We start from the raw sequence: 18,216 nt of genomic DNA on the forward strand, positions 1-18,216 counted from the left end.
CCAGATGGAGCCGAGGATTTCTCGGCTCCGATGCTGAATAAAGTGTCGGCTCCAGCCGGAGCCGACAAGGCCACAGTAGTCAGGGTATCGGAGCCAGCCGGCACCGAACCCACTACTCGAGTAGAAGTATCGACTCCAGCCGGAGCCGATATCAGATCTGACGGAGCCGGAGCCACCGGAGGAGGCTTGGACACTGTAGCCTGAGCCTTCGGTGGCTTAAGAGGTTTTCCTGACCCTGATTTAGGAGGAGAACCTTCAGGTTTAAGTAAACCTCGGAGGATGAGTTTGTTCCTCCTTTCCTGCATGACTCTCTGGCTAAAAGCATGACACAACGCACAGGAGTCCTGCAGGTGCAAAGGCCCCAGGCAATAAACACAAGAAGTGTGACCGTCTGTCAGAGACATTTTCTGACAGCACTGGTCACACTTCTTGAAGCCTGAGACCTTGCCTTCTTTGACATCCTAAGAGGATAGAACACAAACAGTCCCAACAAACACACAAATTAATCCCTTACACAAACACACAGGAAGGGATAACAAAAGGGAACTAGGCCTGACTAAACTACTTTAGATTAAAACTTATAAAAGTTTATAAAAAGGTTGAAAAGTAGGGAATAGGGTGGGCTGTAACTAATTACAGACTACACTAACACTAACAGGGAAAAATAAACCCCTAACTACACTTTTTCTTATTTGACTAATAAAAAACTTACCTCAGCTGGCAAAGGAGACCTCTTTCGCTAAGCGGCAAACGAGATCTGGGGTAGTTCCGCCTTGCATCATGGGATATAGGGTTGCCTCGAGCTGGTAAAAGGAGTTCTCGAGCTAAAGCAAGTGCCGAGTCGGAGCTGAGGATCGGCTCCGAACCCATCCAGCAAGAATGAAGGCGAGATTAACAACTTAACATAGGGCTTTACATTCATTATACAGCTTACGGTTACATGAACAGCATACAATGAAGACGAACAGTGTAAAGCTCATAGCAGAATTTACTTTAAGTACTACATTTCTCTGTACTTAAGTATACTATACATAAAAAGCATACATTTTCTTTGTCTATGTAAAGTGATAAGTAGAATAGTGAACATGCACTGTTTCAAATAATTCTTAAACAATATACAGCAAGAGAACATATGCACATTGTTGCCACAGGACTTTTGATACCTAAAACATACTAAGATTATCAAATGCACATGCAAGTACAACAAAGGAAAGGCACATTACATTTTCAAATGTCACATTTCTATGTTGCTGCATGCAATTAATTCAGTAATACTAAATACTAAAAGCAGTGTGCAGCTGCATATTACATTTACATTATTTTATTTTACTTCACACACGTTTCTGCTGTTAAACATAGGGAAACTATACAACAAAAATGTTTTGAAGTGTTTCCTCACATCCCAACATTGATTAACTGTCCATGTACCAAGCAGGAGGAGAGAAGCAAGTAACTAATGGTTTGCTTCCTTTTCCAGAGGGAAAATTACGGGATTTCCCATCAATGCAGCAAACCAGTGACCAAGACAGAAGGAAAGCAGCACTCCAGTTTGTAACATATGGGAAAGAACCTCCCTCCCCCGGGTATCTAAAGGTACTACATACTCACATCAAGTGACAGGGAGGATGTAAAAAAAATATTTCCACGGTATAGGGGCCTCAGGGACTTGTCATCTAGCCCTCAAAAGGAAAATAAATGAGAAGTCAGTGAGCCCCTGATTATGCACAGGTCAGCTGGGGAGAAACATGTACCTTAAGCCATAAAAATGTTGAAGAGTAAGGTAAGCATTTTATTATGATTTACTCAGTTTACACCCAGATGTACTAAGTCTACTTATTACACAGTGTCAGTAAAAAGAGTATGCACTAAAGGGGTTATGTATACTTGATATTCATGGCCTTGGACAAAACTCCAGTTACAGAAAATAACAAATTCATATGCATAGTCCATTATATGTGTTGCCAGTGTCCATTTGGCACAGATACTGTTACATGCAAATGTATACTACTACTGATCATCTGACAAAACAAATTCTTAACATCACACACTAGTTTACCTTTGTAATGCCGGGCAAATCCACTAGCGTGAGGTTCAACACATGGGGAGAAAAGATTTTCAGGTAAATTGGTTCGGGGCTGATACCCTGCAGAAGAAAAAAAATTATAAATAGTGTCAAATAATGAAATATTTCATTCTTGGATCACTTCTGTGAAAGTAACATGTTATCAACACAAGCTAAAAATCACTCAAGAATGCATATACTTTAGTACGGAGAATGGAATACAAATTGTTTCTGGTTTAAAAGTAAACTCGGTGAACCAAAGAACATGCAAATTCTACAAAATGTTTAGTTTATCACAGAAATCAGACCTCGGCACACTTCCTTTTAAAAACATTTCTTTTTTTTTTTTTTTTTTTTTTTAAAGTTTTGAATTACTGCTCCCTATTCATTTCCATTCAATGGGTTTAGTAACTGAGCAAGTTATCTAATAAAAAGGGCTTTAGGTAGTTTCCATCAGACTTTTTAATTATTGGAGTATCTGACAGGATGTGTTCCAGTCAAAGTCTGAGACACCTTTTTATTATATTTGTCTACGTAGCTGCACCTTTATTTTTTATTTTATTCATTTATTTATTTATTGCTCCTTAGTACCCACTGACCACAATACCTGTTCCCTGCTGCCTGCTATTTTCTCATTTTCCATGAAGGGACAAGAGCATAGCTGTGAGGAAACATCCAGGCAGTCACTGGAATTTTTTTTTTATCTTAGCTTTACCTATTTCCTCTGTGCATGTCCTCAGTCACCCAAGGGTTAGGAGAACAATGGGCCAATGCAAGGGCAACTTGCTTCCTTCCATACTTGATGTAACCCTTTTGGAGTCCTTAATCCCTTTCTAGGCAAGTGTGAATCATGTGCTGAGTCTACACAACAGACATCCACCTCAACCCTGCTGCCAGAAAGAAGTGAACAGGCACTGCCTCATTTCTCCTTTCTCCCAGCCAATTATTCCAGTATCTGGGCTGCTGTTCGAATCAGTGACATCAATGGTACAGTTAGAGTTTCTCTCTCTATAGCATGGAATATAATAAAAATTTATTAGGATTTGTTAATTATATAGCTTAGTTAACACTGTATGTTAGTCTAATTTTAGTTTGGATCATTATGATCAAGTCTGTTTTGCAAGTAGTACTGCTTTTCGACTGGCTAGTTGTGGATCAAGGTCTTACATTTTCTTTTTAAACTTTTTTTTTTATTTTACAAGCAATGAATTTTAATTCTAGAGGACTGGCTGAGTTAAGGGGCACTGTCTGCATGTACTTAGTGGGTGAAGTTTATTCTGCATTTAAATGAATGGAAGATGAATTAGACTTTTACTTTTTTGATTTTATTTTACTTTTTTCTTTCATAAAAGGATAAATCTTGGTTTAAATGGCTGTTTTTCATCACTTAAGGAAAGGGTATTTTAGAGGCATGTGTAGTGTGTAAATTTTACTTAATTATTTTTACTGAGCAATGTAAATAACAGCGGTTTAAGTAGCCTTATTAGTATGATTTGCCAGGGATAATGAAAACTCCCTACTGACATTGCAGAAATGCAGATACTGCACCAGACATGTTTCATCATTACACACTAACTGGGGGATGCTATTACGATAAATATATAACACACAGTGACATACCTAATGGAAGAACAAAAAAATGTCAACTAGTGAATTCATGGCACAATGTGCGAACAATATGAAAATCTAAGCAGTGGTCTACAAAACAAAGTAACAGAAATATTAAGTGAAAAATGAATGTGAATTTATATGACAATAAACAGCTCAATAAATCTAACTCCAAGGCTGCATTAGCTTAGAGCAAAGGAAACGGATTTTTCTATTAAACAAATATTCAGATTTCTGGAAGGTAGTGTGACATCAGAAATGGTACAAACGAATGAGGTGTAGAAGCACAGCCTCCACTGCATGGGGTGCAGGGTCAAGGTCCCCTTGCAAATATATGTGCATTACTTATCAGTTATCAAAATAAGTGTTTACCAGTGGTAACTTTCTTTGATTCTGTACTTGTCTCTACTTCAAAATAACAGATATAATTTCAAGAATAAATGTGTAAACCCTGTATTACATTCTAGACTGTTTGCTTTACCTGTTACACTTGCATCTCCGTTGGCAGTATCATGTTAGTACAGTACACTGGTATAATGATGCAGCATCCTGTAACACCATTTCAATCTTTTCTTCCTTCATAAATTATATTAAATGCAGAGACATACGTTTCTACAATACTTACACTGCATATTTTGTATATATAAATATTTGTGCAGCTTCTTTATTTTTTTTTTATTTTTTTATTTAACATTTGTTGACCGGGAATGTCGACTAGGTTCCACAGATCCTGTTTTCAGCGGAGGCCCGGGGAGAAATGCTCCAAGTTTCTACAGATCTGCCAGTATCTTAGAAGAGCAAGATTAGAGTTTGATTTTTTTTATATTGTAAACATTATTTGTTAAAAGTGATTTGGTGCACTTGACTGCTTTTAATCGATTCAGTGTGACTGTGGTTATCCTTTTGACTGTGGACTTAACAGACAAAATTTTATTCGGCAGGCAATGTCTAAGAAGTGATTTGATATGTAGTGCTTTACTGAGAGACATTTACTGATTTAAGTAGGACTGCTTACGCACTTCTCATTTTCTCTGGGAAATTCTTCAAACAAATTCTTTTAGCATTAGTGAAAAACATACAAAGGGCTATATTAGAATCTGGGCTGAGAAATAATACAGTGTGCATTCTGACAAAGTATCAGATTTGATAAGACTGGATTATTTGGATGCTTTCAAAACAGTTTGCTTTACAAGAGTGCGACATATTTCCCCTTCATACTTTTACCATGTTGCTACAGTGAATATTCTATAATATACAATCTTCAAAATAGCATTCAGCTGCCATTCTTCTATTAAATATACAGCCAAATACATACTTATGTGTGCATTACGGAATCATACAAACTACAAGATGCCAAATATCATCTTCAATATATACTCCTCACTTCCATGACGGAAAAACACATCAGGCCAGGGATGAACTTGTGTGTACCTATGCAATTGTTATGGTTAGTCTTTAAGAAGGTAAGGTGTCCCTTTACTTGACATGTAGAGGAAATTTGTTCCAGAGATGGGGGAGCCACTATGTAAGATATCTAACCTTCCAACATATGTGGGGGGAAGGTTCAAATCCTTTGATCAGGCATTTGAGTAGTCATTCATCCTGTGTAAATATAAGAGATCCAATAGGGTGGGGTCTCTGATTGCACATAATACCAATCATCATAGATCTCCATGCAGAAGTCTATAAAAGAGACTAAGAATACAGTTTTTACTATCTATCTTGGAACCTTTGTGGCCTTTCTAGGTGCATGCAGAAAAGGGCAGTGCGCACAACAATTGGTTTAATTAGGGCACAGTTCAGTTGTGCTAGACAGAAAAAATTCATAAAAAGAAGTTATGTCTTACCATAACGTTCCATTTGTGTTGTTGATCTTCTTTCATTCATCACTAATGGGTTTGGTTTTGAGTCCTCAGAACCAAGTCGGCCTAATACCAAGCTCGCACCAGCCAAAAACGAGCTAAACTTCTATCCATACTGCCCTTCTCCCTGTTACCTCAGATCGAGTTTGCCCATCTTGTAGTAGCAAAGCAGAGGCCATTTCTGCACAAATGCCCTAACTCACCACTTGGACCCAAAGTATCCCCCACTAGCAGCCTTTGGCGGGAGAAGGAGGGTGGGAAGTGATGAATGAAAGAAGATCAACAACACAGATGGAATGTTATGGTAAGACATAACTTCTTTATCTGATGTCGTTAATCTTCTTTCCATTCATCACTGATGGGACAGAATTCCCAGCTACCTTGTGTTCCTTGGGCGGCCCTTATGGAAGAACGTTCCTGAGAACCACTGAGCCAAAGGCAGCTCTCCCTCTGGAGACCACATCTAATCTGTAAAGATTGATAAAAAAGTGTGGGGTTTAGTCCAAGTGGCTGCTGCACAGATGTTCATAGAAGCGCTGGAATGGAAGACTACAGACGTTGCCATAGATCTAGTAGAATGGGTTTTAACATTCTGTGGCATAGGTTTTTTTGCAAGTGAATAAATGTAGTGTATGCAGTCCCTTAATCATTTTGACAAACTGACCTTGGAGACAGAAAAAGAAGTTATGTTCTTACCATAACATTCCATGTAAGTTGTTTATCTCACCTTTATTCTTACACGTGGGTTCGGAGCCGATCCATCGGCTCAGAGTTGGCCGTTTTACTAACTAAAGATCTCAGAATAGCTCGAGGCCAGGCCCCCTATCCCATGATGCTCTCTGTCCTACCCCAGATCTAGTTTGCTGAACTCAGCAGCAAGAAAAAGGTAACTCAGAAGTACTCCAGCAGGAGTAAGAACCCTAGAAAAGACTACCAGACCCCAAGTCTACCTGTTCTTCGAGACCCGGAGGGGGAAGGTGGGAGGGAATGTAAGAATAAAGGCGAGATAAACAACTCACATGGAACATTATGGTAAGAACTTAACTTCTTTATGCAAAGTTGTTAATTCTCGCCGTTTATTCTTACACATGGGTGGCGTCCCAAGCACCCTAATCCTGGGTGGCTCATGGGAGTACATTCCTGAGGACAGTGGAACCAAAGGAAGCTGTCCCTGGAGGCCTTGTCCACTTTGTAATGAGTGATAAAGGTATGAGGCTTGAACCAAGTGGCAGCTGTACATACAGTATTCCAAAGGTAAACAAGCCGTATAAGCTGAAGACGTGGAGACAGCTCTAGTTGAATGGGCTTCACACCATATTCTAACATTTGGTTGGCAGAAGAGTAGATAAATTTAATGCAGTCAGTTAACCATTTGGAAAGGGTAACTTTAGAAACTGAGAATCATTTCTTGGCGTCTGCCTAAGATACAAAGAGCTGATCAGATCTTCGGAATTCCTTCGTCCTGTCCAAATAGAATCTCAATTGTCTATGGACATCAAGTTTATGGAACATGTATTCCAACTGACTAGAATGGTTACGGAAAAAAGTTGGTAGTTCAATAGTTTGGTTCAGATTGGTTTCAGAGCACACTTTTGGCAAGAATGAAGGGTTAGTCCTCAGTGAAACCCTATCGGGATGAAACACCAAATACGGTGGTTTGACAGAAAGGGCTTGCAGCTCAGATACCCTGCATACTGAAGTAATGGCCACCACGAAAATACTCTTCCAGGATAGGAACTTTAACTGACAAGATGATGCAAGCTCAAAGGGAGGAAGAATAATATGGGACAGAACAAAATTTAGATTCCAGGGAATAAATGGCTATCTAACAGGAGGCCTGAGATGAATGGTGCCCTTAAGGATGGCCTGACACAATTTGTGCGACATTAAGTTAGAATCCTCAGTTCCAATATGAAAATTTGAGATGGCAGCCAACTGTACTTTAATTGTGGCAGCCGCAGCACCTTCTTGAAAAAGTTTAGACAGAAATTCCAGAATACTAGCAACAGGGGCCACATAGGGATCAACGTTGTTACGAGAAGCCCAAATGGCAAAACCCTTCCATTTACTAGCATATAACTTTCTGGTAGAAGCTTTATGAGAAGATACAAGAATGTGTTGTACCTCCGAAGAAAAGTCATGCGACCTGGCTATGAAGAGAACTGGAGCAGCCAAGCTGTCAGTCTAAGGGAACGAAGAGAGGTGTGGAGGGTCCCTGACGAATGTGTCAGAAGGTCTGGAACTGGGTTCAGAATCCAAGGTTCCTCCAGTTGGTAAAGTTGGAGAAAGGGGAACTAAATCTGACTAGGCCAAAGCAGAGCTATTAAGATTACCGTCCTGCCAAGAGCTTTGGCTTTCTGCAAGAACTTGGGAATCAGGGGAATAGGAGGGAAGGCATACAGGAGTCCCGGGGTCAATCATGTACGAGCAAGTCACTTGGGCTGTCCCCTGGTGGGGGATTTAGGGCGAAGTAGCTTCTGCATTTGGCATTCAGAGAGGATGCAAACTGGTCGCAGCAAGGCTGGCCCCACCTGCGGAAAATCTTCTCAGCAATTTCGTTCTTGAGGGACCACTCGTGAGGTAACAGAATGGCTCTGCTCAATTTGTCCACTATTACGTTGGATTTCCCCAGGATATGCATTGCAATCAGAAAGCAGCCGGTGGACACAGCCCACTGCAAATTCTCAAGGCCTCTCGACACAGGGGATAAGACCTGGTTCCTCCTTGTTTGTTGATGTACCAGACAACTGACATGTTGTCCATCTGTATGGCAATCGTCCCTAGAGTCAGAGAGTCCTGAAAGTGCTGCAACGCCAAAAGCACCACTCTCAGCTCCAGAACACTGATGTGCAACTGCAACTCTGTCTCCGACCAGGTGCCTTGGGCAGTACACTTCCCTGAAATAGCCCCCCCCCACCCTATCAGGGAAGTGTCCATGGTCACCATGGCCAACGGCGGGGGGAGAACAAATGGACGACCCATCGTAAGCTGATGGCTGGTCAACCAGCAGCGAAGATCCTTCTTGCAAGAGTCCGTAATCATGACTAAGGACGACATGGGAAGTTGTTGGTATGACCACTGGGTGAACAGTAACCATTGGAGGATCCTCATGTGCATTCATCCCAGAGGAACTGCTATGGGAGTAGCTGCCTTGGTGCCTAGGAGTTTTAGAACCTGATGGGCCGGTACATTTTTCCTCTGCAGAATGTCTGAGACCAGAGTCCGTAAAGAGGTGATACTGTCCAGGGCTAATCTTATTGTGGCTGTGGTAGTGTCTAGTTCTGCTCTGATAAAGGATATATGCTGTGATGGCGACAAAGCAGATTTTTCAAAATTGATAGTGATGTCTAGCTGAGAGCAGAGATTGAGAGTGTGATCCCTGGACAGAATTAGTTGATACCTGGAGGCGGCGGTAAGGAGCCAGTCATCCAGATATGGAAACAATCGGAATCCTAGATTTTTCAAGTGAGCCGTAACTACTGCCATGCATTTGGCAAACACTCTGGGGGTTGTTGCAAGTCCAAAGGGCAGTGCTCTGAAGTGGTAGTGACTGGCTCCCAGCTGGAAACACAAATGATCTCTGGATGGCCTGGCCATTTTGATGTGGTAGTACGCATCCTTGAGATCTATGGAGCACATGCAATCGCCCACTCCAAGGAATGGAAGGACAGACCGAAGCGTGACCATCAGGAACTTCTCCTTCTTTACAAATGTATTGAGTCTGCTGAGATCCAAGACTGGTCTCCAGTACCCCATCTTCTTTGGAACTAAAAAGAATCTGGAGTAAGTTCCGGATCCTATCTGGTCTGCTAGGACTGGCTGGATGACTCTTTTCCTGCAGCCTCTCGATTTCTATGGCTGCTTGATCCCTGAGACTGGGTGGAACATCTGGGATTTTTGTGCCGACAGGCGGCTTTCAAATGGAATGAAATATCCTCTGGTAACTATGCTTTGTAGCCAAGAATCTGTTGTAATACCTAGCCAGGCATCCGGATACAAAGCCAAGCGGCTCCCGACTGCTTCCAGAGCAGGACAGTCGGGTCTCCTCTCAGGAGCGCTGGTAGGGCTTGCCAAGGAACTGCTCCCTGTCACCCTGGTTCTGCGGACCCCCTCTGCCGCCAGGCCGGTGTCTTCCATAATTGCCCCCTCCTCTGCCCCTGGAGGGGGGTTCACTATGTGTGTTCTGGAAAGCTCCTTGGGACTTTCAGAACCACATTTTCCCACCTTTCTGCCCTTTGGGGTATGGTCTAGTAGGGGTGGAAAAACAGACTCCTATGGCAGAGTCTTTCCCTCCTGCTCACACCTAGTGAGAGTCTCTTTGACTTTGGGCCCAAACAAGGAAGAATCATCAAATGGGGTGTTGACAAAGGAAGACTTGAAGGCTTCCGCAAAGGAGCATAAGAGCATCCAGGATTGTCTCCACAGAGCTATCGCAGAACCTGCTGCTCGACTCGATCCATCGGCTGCATAAGAAATGAGCCGCATGGACGAGTTCACAATAGAATTAAGGGTGTTAAGCTGTGCCATCACCTTCGCAGAGACAGCATCATCTGTGTTGCCCTTTAGAGTATCACCAAGCTCTTTGAGGAGATCTCGTTAAAGATGGGTGAAATGAGTTAAATAGTTAAGTGATCTCATGGTAAATGTCGCAGAACTAAAGATGCATTTCCCGTATCTGTCCATCATCCTGGAGTCTCTATTAGGAGGATGGACAGAGGAAGAGGTTTCTGACATCTCTTTCTTGGTGGCTGCCGCCACCACCATGGCATCAACGGGGACTCTCTTTCGTGAGAAGCGTCTTGTCTTCAGGGGAGGTGATAAATTTATTAGGCCTCCGATGGACCGTTTCCATGGAATCAGGAGAATCCCACGCCCTTTGAGCGACTAAATCCATTAGTTCGCAGAAGGGCAGAGTCACTCAGGAGGTGGAAGGTTGAGACCCAAAGGCCTTCAGGAGCTCCGTTTCATCCTCAGTAGGGCTAATGGACTTGCCAGTCACCCTTCTGCTTTAGGGCTTCCAGGATATCCGCAAAGGCGATATCCTCTGAGGGGGACCGTGGGGACCCTTCTGATTCCTCTAAGTCAGTGTCAGATGTCAAAGATTCCTTAGGGGAATCTATATGCCTCCTCTTGCATAATCTCTTTCTGGGAACTTCATCAGTGGGGGCGTCTGGTGAAGTCTCAGTAGAGCAGGGGTCACCCAATAGGGGTACCCGAGGCTCTGGGTCTGTATGCTTGATAGGAACGTGTGGTGTAGAGTCAGAACTCGGCACTTTGGGGGAGGAAGAGGAGGGACCTGATTATGCGAGTGTCTTAGATGACATAACCCTCCTCATAGCATCGAAGGCACCACTGCCTTGACCAGAAGAAGCCGTTGGTTCTGAAGAAAACGGCAGCCTCCCCGGATTCGAAACAGTGGGCTCGGAACCAGAGGACAGAGCCGAGCTCATCTGCACTGAAGCCCCGAGAGGAAGGGTCGGAACCGATGCATCTGTTCGACTCCCCCCCGGAGCTGACGAGAGAGTGTTGGCTCCGAGACTCTTCTAACGGAACCGAAGAAGCCAGGGTTGAAGGAGCCAAAGGCACTGGGACAGGCCGCGGCTCTGAGGACTCTACAACCATTGGATCCTCCTCCTCCGGCTCCGAAGGCCCTGCTCGGCTTGGAGGAGGAGTAGTCACAGCCAGTGGGACCGTCTTGGGCTTCGAACCCAATTGGGACAAAGCCGACAGTAATTTTGCCAATGCCGGGTTCTCTAAAAGCCTTTGCACCACCTGTTCCACATCGATATCGGAAAGGGTCCTAGATGAACAGGTCGAAGGAACCAAAGATGCCACGGATCGAAGGGTTGGCGACTTCAGAGTCTCGGAGACCAGTACCAAGACCAGTGACTGGTTCCAAGGAATCTGTTTGGTTCACGGCTCCGAAGACTGCAGAGCCGGTGACCGCGCCCGGACTAGTAGCCAATGACCTGGGCTCCAAGGACACCTTCAAGGACTTCGACCCCTTTGAGGACTTGAAGGTCTGGTCAGCTTTATCCAGAGAATCTTGGAAGTCAGGCTTCAACAAGCCTCTATCTACCAACTTCCTTCGCCATTCTAATAAGACCCTACTGCTGAAGGAGTGGCAGACAGAGCAATCTTCTTGAAGGTGTACAGCCCCCAAACAATAAACACAATTAACGTGTCCATCAGTGATGGACATCTTCTGCCCACAATTACACTTCTTGAAGCCAGACCTCTGTTTTTCCTTCTGGTCCACCATACTGGATACAATAGAAGTTGTCAGAGCCCTGATCAACTTCGATCACAACAAAAGCACAGAAAAGCAACAGCAATCTGCACAAACCAAACTCAGATATAAGGTCCCTGCACAGCCAGGGATTTTTAAAGGTTCAGTATTTTACAGTATCTGAATTATATATGAAACACAGAAAGCACACACACACACACACACACACACACACACACACACACACACACACACACACACACACACACACACACACACACACACTAAATATTACTATTTTACTTCAAAGGGATAGGGTGAGTAATATTAAAAGCGAACTTCAAACTTCAACTGCATCGATAAAGAAAAAGCAGACAAAGGCCTAAAGCAAACCGCTCTGTAATCTTAATTCTAAGCAGAATTAACCAAGTAAGACAAGAAAATGGCCAAAGGCCTAGAGTAATCATCATCTTCTTTCGGCTGTTTCCATTAGGGGTCGCCACAGCAGATCACCTGTTTCCATTTCTTCCTGTCCTCTGCATCTTGCTCTGTCACACCAACCACCTGCATTGCCCTCTCTCACCACATCCATAAACCTTATCTTTGGCCTTTCTCTTTTCCTGTTACCTGGTAGCTTCATCCTTAGCATCTTTTTCCCAATATACTCAGCATTCCTACTCAGCACATGTCCAAACCAATGTAATCGTGCCTCTCTGGCTTTGTCTCCAAACTTTCCAACCAGGGCTGACCCTCTAATATACTTATTCCTAATCCTGTCCACCCTCGTCACACCCAGTGCAAATCGTAACATCTTTAATTCTGCCACATCCAGCTCAAACTCCTGCCTTTTTGTCAATGCCACTGTCTCCAACCCATATAACATAGCTGGTCTCACTACCCTCTTGTAGACCTTCCCTTTCACTCTTACAGGTACTCGTCTGTCACAAATCACTCCTGACACTCTTCTCCACCCACTCCATCCTGCCTGAACTCTCTTCTTCACCTCTCTTCCACACTCACCATTACTCTGAACTACTGACCCCAAATATTTAAACTCATCCACCTTCGCCACCTCTACTCCTTGCATCCTCACCATTCCTCTATCCTCCCTCTCATTCACACACATATATTCTGTCTTAGTCCTGCTGACCTTCATTCCTCTTCTCTCTAGAGCATATCTCCGTCTCTCCAGGGTCTCCTTCCACCTGTTCCCTACTCTCACTACAGATCACAATGTCATTTGCAAACATCATAGTCCACGGGGACTCCTGTCTGATCTAGTCTGTCAACCTGTCCATCACCATTGCAAATAAGAAAGGGCTCAGAGCTAATCCTTGATGTAACCCCACCTCCACCTTAAACGCATCCGTCACTCCCACCACAGACCTCACTGCTGTCACACTACCCTCGTACATATCCTGTACCACTCTTACATACTTTTCTGACACTCCTGACTTCCTCATACAATACCACAACTCCTCTCTAGGCACCCTGTCATATGCTTTCTCTAAGTCTACAAAAACACAATGCAACTCCTTCTGACATTCTCTGTACTTCTCCATCAACACACTCAGAGCAAAGACTGCATCTGTAGTGCTCTTTCCTGGCATGAAACCATACTGCTGATCACTAATCATCACGTCCCTTCTTAACCTTGCTTCCATTATTCTTTCCCATAACTTCATGCTGTGACTGATCAATTTTATCCCTCTGCAGTTACTACAGCTCTGCACATCACCCTTATTCTTAAAAATCGGTACCAAAACACTTTTTCTCCATTCCTCAAGCATCCTCTCACTTTCCAAGATTTCATTAAACAATCTGGTTAAAAACTCCACTGCCATTTCACCTAAACACTGGTATGTCATCTGGGCCAACAGCCTTTCCATTCTTCATTCTCTTCATAGCTATCCTTACTTCCTCCTTGCTAATCCATTGTACTTCATGATTCACTATCCCTACATTATCCAACCTTCACTCCCTCTCATTCTCTTCATTCATCAACCCCTCAAAGTACTCTTTCCATCTCCTCAACACACTCTCCTCGCTTGTGAGTATGTTTCCCTCATTATCCTTTATCACCTTTACCTGTTACACATCTTTCCTAGCTCGGTCCCTCTGTCTAGCCAATCGGTACAGGTCCTTTTCTCCCAACTTAGTGTCCAACCTTTCATACAACTCTTCATATGCCTTATCCTTAGCCTTTGCCACCTCTCTCTTTGCCATGCACCTCACCTCCTTATACTCCTGTCTACTTTCATCTCTCTGACAATCCCACTTCTTTGCCAACCTCTTTCTGTAAACCGCTCCGTAAATAATGAGATACAACAATGAAAAATGAGGCTAACTGCCTAAAACCTTATAGAAAGTTGACTAAGCTAAATATCTAAGTTTTAAAGAAAAAAACACTTGCAAAATTTAGGTCAATAATAAAGAAATAAATTCTACTGGCCCGAGCTCTCCGTAGACCTTGCGATCAGTTGCAGTGGCAAACTAGATCTGGGGTAGGACGGAGAGCATCATGGGATAGGGGGCCTGACCTCAAGCTATTCTGAGATCTTTAGCTAGTAAAGCGGCCGACTCAGAGCCGATGGATCAGCTCCGAACCCATGTGTAAGAATAAACAGCGAGATTTAACAACTTTACATTTTCCCATTCTAGGCCCAGAGAAGGAAATGAAAAGTTGGTCAGTTTTATGTATTGCTTTGATCCTGTCTAAATAAAATCTCAGTTGTCTGTGCACATCCAAGGAATGTTTATTAGAAAAAATTGGGAAAAATACTGGCAAATCAATGGTCTGATTGATAGAGAAGTCCGAAACAACTTTGGGGAGGAAAGATGGGTTTGTCTGGAGTGATACTCTGTCCTTGTGGAAGATTAGATAGGGCCTTTTGGTGCATAATGCCTGAAACTCAGAAATATGTCTGGCTGACGTGATGGCTACCAGGAAAAGGGATTTCCACTACAAGAATATGAGGTCACAATTCGCTGCAGGCTCAAAAGGGGGTTGAGTTAAAGATGGAAGAACTAAAGTACAGTTGTGTACCTACCATAAATGTAGATGTTCGAGTGTAGTCACTGTTGCAGTTATTACACTTGGGTTATCCTGCTGGCAGGCTACCCGCAGTCGGCCTGAATTCCAAAGTCCTGGTCTGGTGTCAGTTGCTGCCGCCTCTTCCCTGACGTCAGTGCGGCAGGGGTATATAAGATGTAGCCAACGCCATTTTCTTCAGTTTTTCTTGCCCCAGATGTCATGTGCTCCCAAAAGGGTAGGCTAAAAACATTGCTTATAAATAGCATGCACTAAAATAAACATTACCTTCATCTACAAGCAAATACACCACATAGGTTGTATAGAATAGAGAAGTACAGATAAGTCCCAGCAAAGAAAGGGGGATGGTGGGTGGGTAACCTAGACTGCAACAGTGAATACACTCGAACATCTACATTTATGGTAGGTACACAACTGTACTATGCTCATCGTGTTTCACTGTTGCAGTCATTATACTTGGGTTGAATCCCAAAGCTGAGGCTGGGTCTAAATAGAATTAGGAGTGGCTATAAGGCCCTGCAGAACTGCAGTGGCAAAGCCTGCTCTGGATTTAGAGTAAAGAGGCAAGTGGTAGTGCTTTGTAAAAGTGTGCACTGAAGTCCAAGTTGCAGCCTCCAAAATATCCTTGGTTGGTACTCCTCTGAGGAAGGCTGCTGAGGTGGCTGCTGCTCTGGTCGAATGTGGCCTAATGCCCTTAGGCACTGATTTGCCATGTTGTGAATAGCAGAAACGAATGCAGTGTCCTATCCATTTTGAAATAGTCTGCTTTGAGATAGCCTTTCCTTGTGATCCTGCAGCATATGCCACTAAAAGTTGCTCAGTCTTTCTGAAAGCTTTAGTTTTGTCCAAGTAGAAGCGTAGCTGTCTGTGTATGTCCAAAGAATGCAGAAGTCACTCCCCTTTATTCTGGGGATTTGGGTAAAATGTAGACAAATGAATGGTTTGATTAAGAGCCACACTGGATACTACCTTAGGCATAAATGTTGGGTTTGTCCTTAGAGAAACCTTGTCCGGATGGAAAATGATAAAAGGTTCCACAGCCATTAATGCCTGTAAATCTGAGACTCTTCTTGCTGAAGTTATTGCTAGGAGCAGAGCTGTTTTCCATGATAAGAATTTTATCTCGGCTGTATTGGCTGGCTCAAAAGGAGGCATTGTGAGCTTTTCCAAGACAAAGTTGAGGTCCCATGCAGGTACTGGTGCTCTTCTTGGGGGTCTAATGTTTTTGGCCCTTCTGAGGTACTGCCTTAGTAATGGCTGTGAACAAATAGGCGGGTCCATATTGTAATGAGCTGAAATGGCAGAGGCATGGATCTTAATTGATGAAAAGGATAGGCCTTTGTCCAACATCTCAGTTAGGTATTGTAAAATCTGAGGAATATTTGGTACAAGCATGTCAATTCCTTGTGCCCGGTTCCAAGCACAGAATCTCTTCCACTTTTCTGCTTATGATTTTCTGGTGCTGGGCCTTCCGGCCTCCAGAATAACATCCATAACTGCTTTAGAAAGAGGTGTGTCCTGAATGGTTACATTATCCGCCATGCAGCCAGGTTTAGGGTTCTGAGTTGGCTGTGCAGTATCTGATTGCTTTGTTGGGTCAGTAAATGAGGAATGTGAGGTAATGTCCAGGCTGGGCCTTGAGACAAGCTCTTTAGGTTTGGGTACCAATGCTGGCGTGACCAGTCTGGGACAATCAGGATCATTTTTGGCTTCTCTTGTCTGACCTTAAGGAGTACCTTGAGGAGGAGAGGTAGTGGAGGAAAGGCATATACTGTAAGTTTTTCCAGCTGAATGACAGAGCATCCACTTTCCATGCTAGCGTGTGATAAGTCCTTGCACAGAATCTCTGTAGTTGGCAGTTGTGAGGGAAGGCAAATAGATCTATGTCTGGGCATCCCCATTTCCTTGTTATTATGCTGAAGATTTGTGGATCTAGTTTCCACTCGTGAGGATCCATGAGGTTTCTGCTTAGCTAGTCTGCCAGAGTATTTGTCTTTCCTGGCAGGAATTTCTTTATCAGTAGTTGTCCTGGATGAAGTAGATCCTTGAAAGCTGTCAGGGCATTCTGGACAGCCAGCATTTCTTTTAGATTGATATGAAAATGCATTTGGCTCGTGGGCCATGTGCCCTGAATACATTTTCCTACCATGTGGGCCCCCAGCATAATCTGATGCATCTGTTGTTATGGTGTGCCTGGCAGTGGGTACAGTGAAAGGCTGTCCCCTTGTTGTGGTGACAGGCCTGTGCCCACCATCAAAACTCCTGTTGCAGGCAGGGAATGAGGGTAATAAGTTTTTCCAGGCTGTGGCAATGTTGAGTCCAAACACTTTTTAGATACCATTGAAGCTTCCTCATATGCAGTCTTGCATATGGAATTAACAGAATGCAGGATGCCATGAAGCCCAAAGCCTGCAGAATTTTTCTTGCAGATAACTGAGTTTTTGTTGCCAACATTTTGAAGTAAGAAGTCAGTTGCCTTTGTTTGTCTGGCGTGAGATAGGCCATCTGGGCAGTTGTATTTAAGCTTGCACCCAGGAATATTATCTCTTGAGAGGGTACTAGTTTTGATTTATTTTCGTTTACTGTGTACCCCAGGCAAATTAGCAATCTTTTTACAAACGCCAGATGCTTTAGTAGAATCTCCTTGTTCTCTGCTCAAATAAGGCAGTTGTCCAAGTAGGGATATATTTGAATTCCTCTGTCTGCAAAAAGCAATTACTGGTGCCAGGCATTTTGTGAAGACCCTGGGCGCAGTAGATAAGCCAAAGGGCAGTGCAGAGACTTGGTAGTGCATTGAGCCAGCTATGAATCTGAGGTATCTTCTGCAAGATTGCCTGATTGGGACATGCAGGTATGCCTCCTTTAAGTCCAAGGTTACAAGCCAAGCCTTCTTGCCCAGCATGGGCAGAAGCTGCTGCAGTCAACATTTTGAATTTTGGAACATCCAGAAAAGTGTTTAGAATAGACATGTCCAGTACTGGTCTCCAGGCTTTGTCCTTTCTGGGTACCAAGAAAAGACGTGAGTAAAATCCTTGTCCCTGCTCCTGCAGTGGTACTCGCTGAATGGCCCTCATGTCCATGAGGGATGAAACTTGCTTTTGTGCCTCTGCCCATTGATTGTGTGGCAGGTCTGGCATGCCTTTTGCCTTTGGCAGGGTGTGAAAGTGGAACCTGTAACCCTGAGATACTATATTCAAGACCCATTTGTCCTGGGTGATCATGTGCCAGTTTTGTGAAAAAGTGCTGGTTTTAACCCTAAGGGAGCGTCCAAAAGATAAGTGCTTGGTACTGGTAGAGTCATCGGGACTGTTTCCCATAAGGTTGAGATTTGTCTTCTCCGCTTTTGGAGGTAGAAACACCCCATTGTTTAGGCCTGTATGAGCCTTGGGGCTGGAATCTGCCT

The 18,216-nt window shown here is 43.6% G+C and overlaps 1 protein-coding gene across 3 annotated transcripts in view; it reads right to left on the minus strand.

Moving 5' to 3' along the window:
* The window catches only part of LOC122808944 (dynamin-1-like protein), a 1,240,976-nt gene that overhangs the window by 848,913 nt on the left and 373,847 nt on the right, over window positions 1-18,216 (minus strand). For all 3 annotated transcript variants that reach the window (XM_044080100.1, XM_044080098.1, XM_044080099.1), the window contains one exon: window positions 2,057-2,143. In XM_044080100.1, coding sequence (XP_043936035.1) covers window positions 2,057-2,143 — 87 coding nt within the window. The remainder of the gene's footprint in view (window positions 1-2,056; window positions 2,144-18,216) is intronic.

Source organism: Protopterus annectens, chromosome 8.part0 (assembly GCF_019279795.1).
Source record: "Protopterus annectens isolate FY-2018-M chromosome 8.part0, PAN1.0, whole genome shotgun sequence".
Lineage (NCBI taxonomy): Eukaryota > Metazoa > Chordata > Ceratodontiformes > Protopteridae > Protopterus > Protopterus annectens.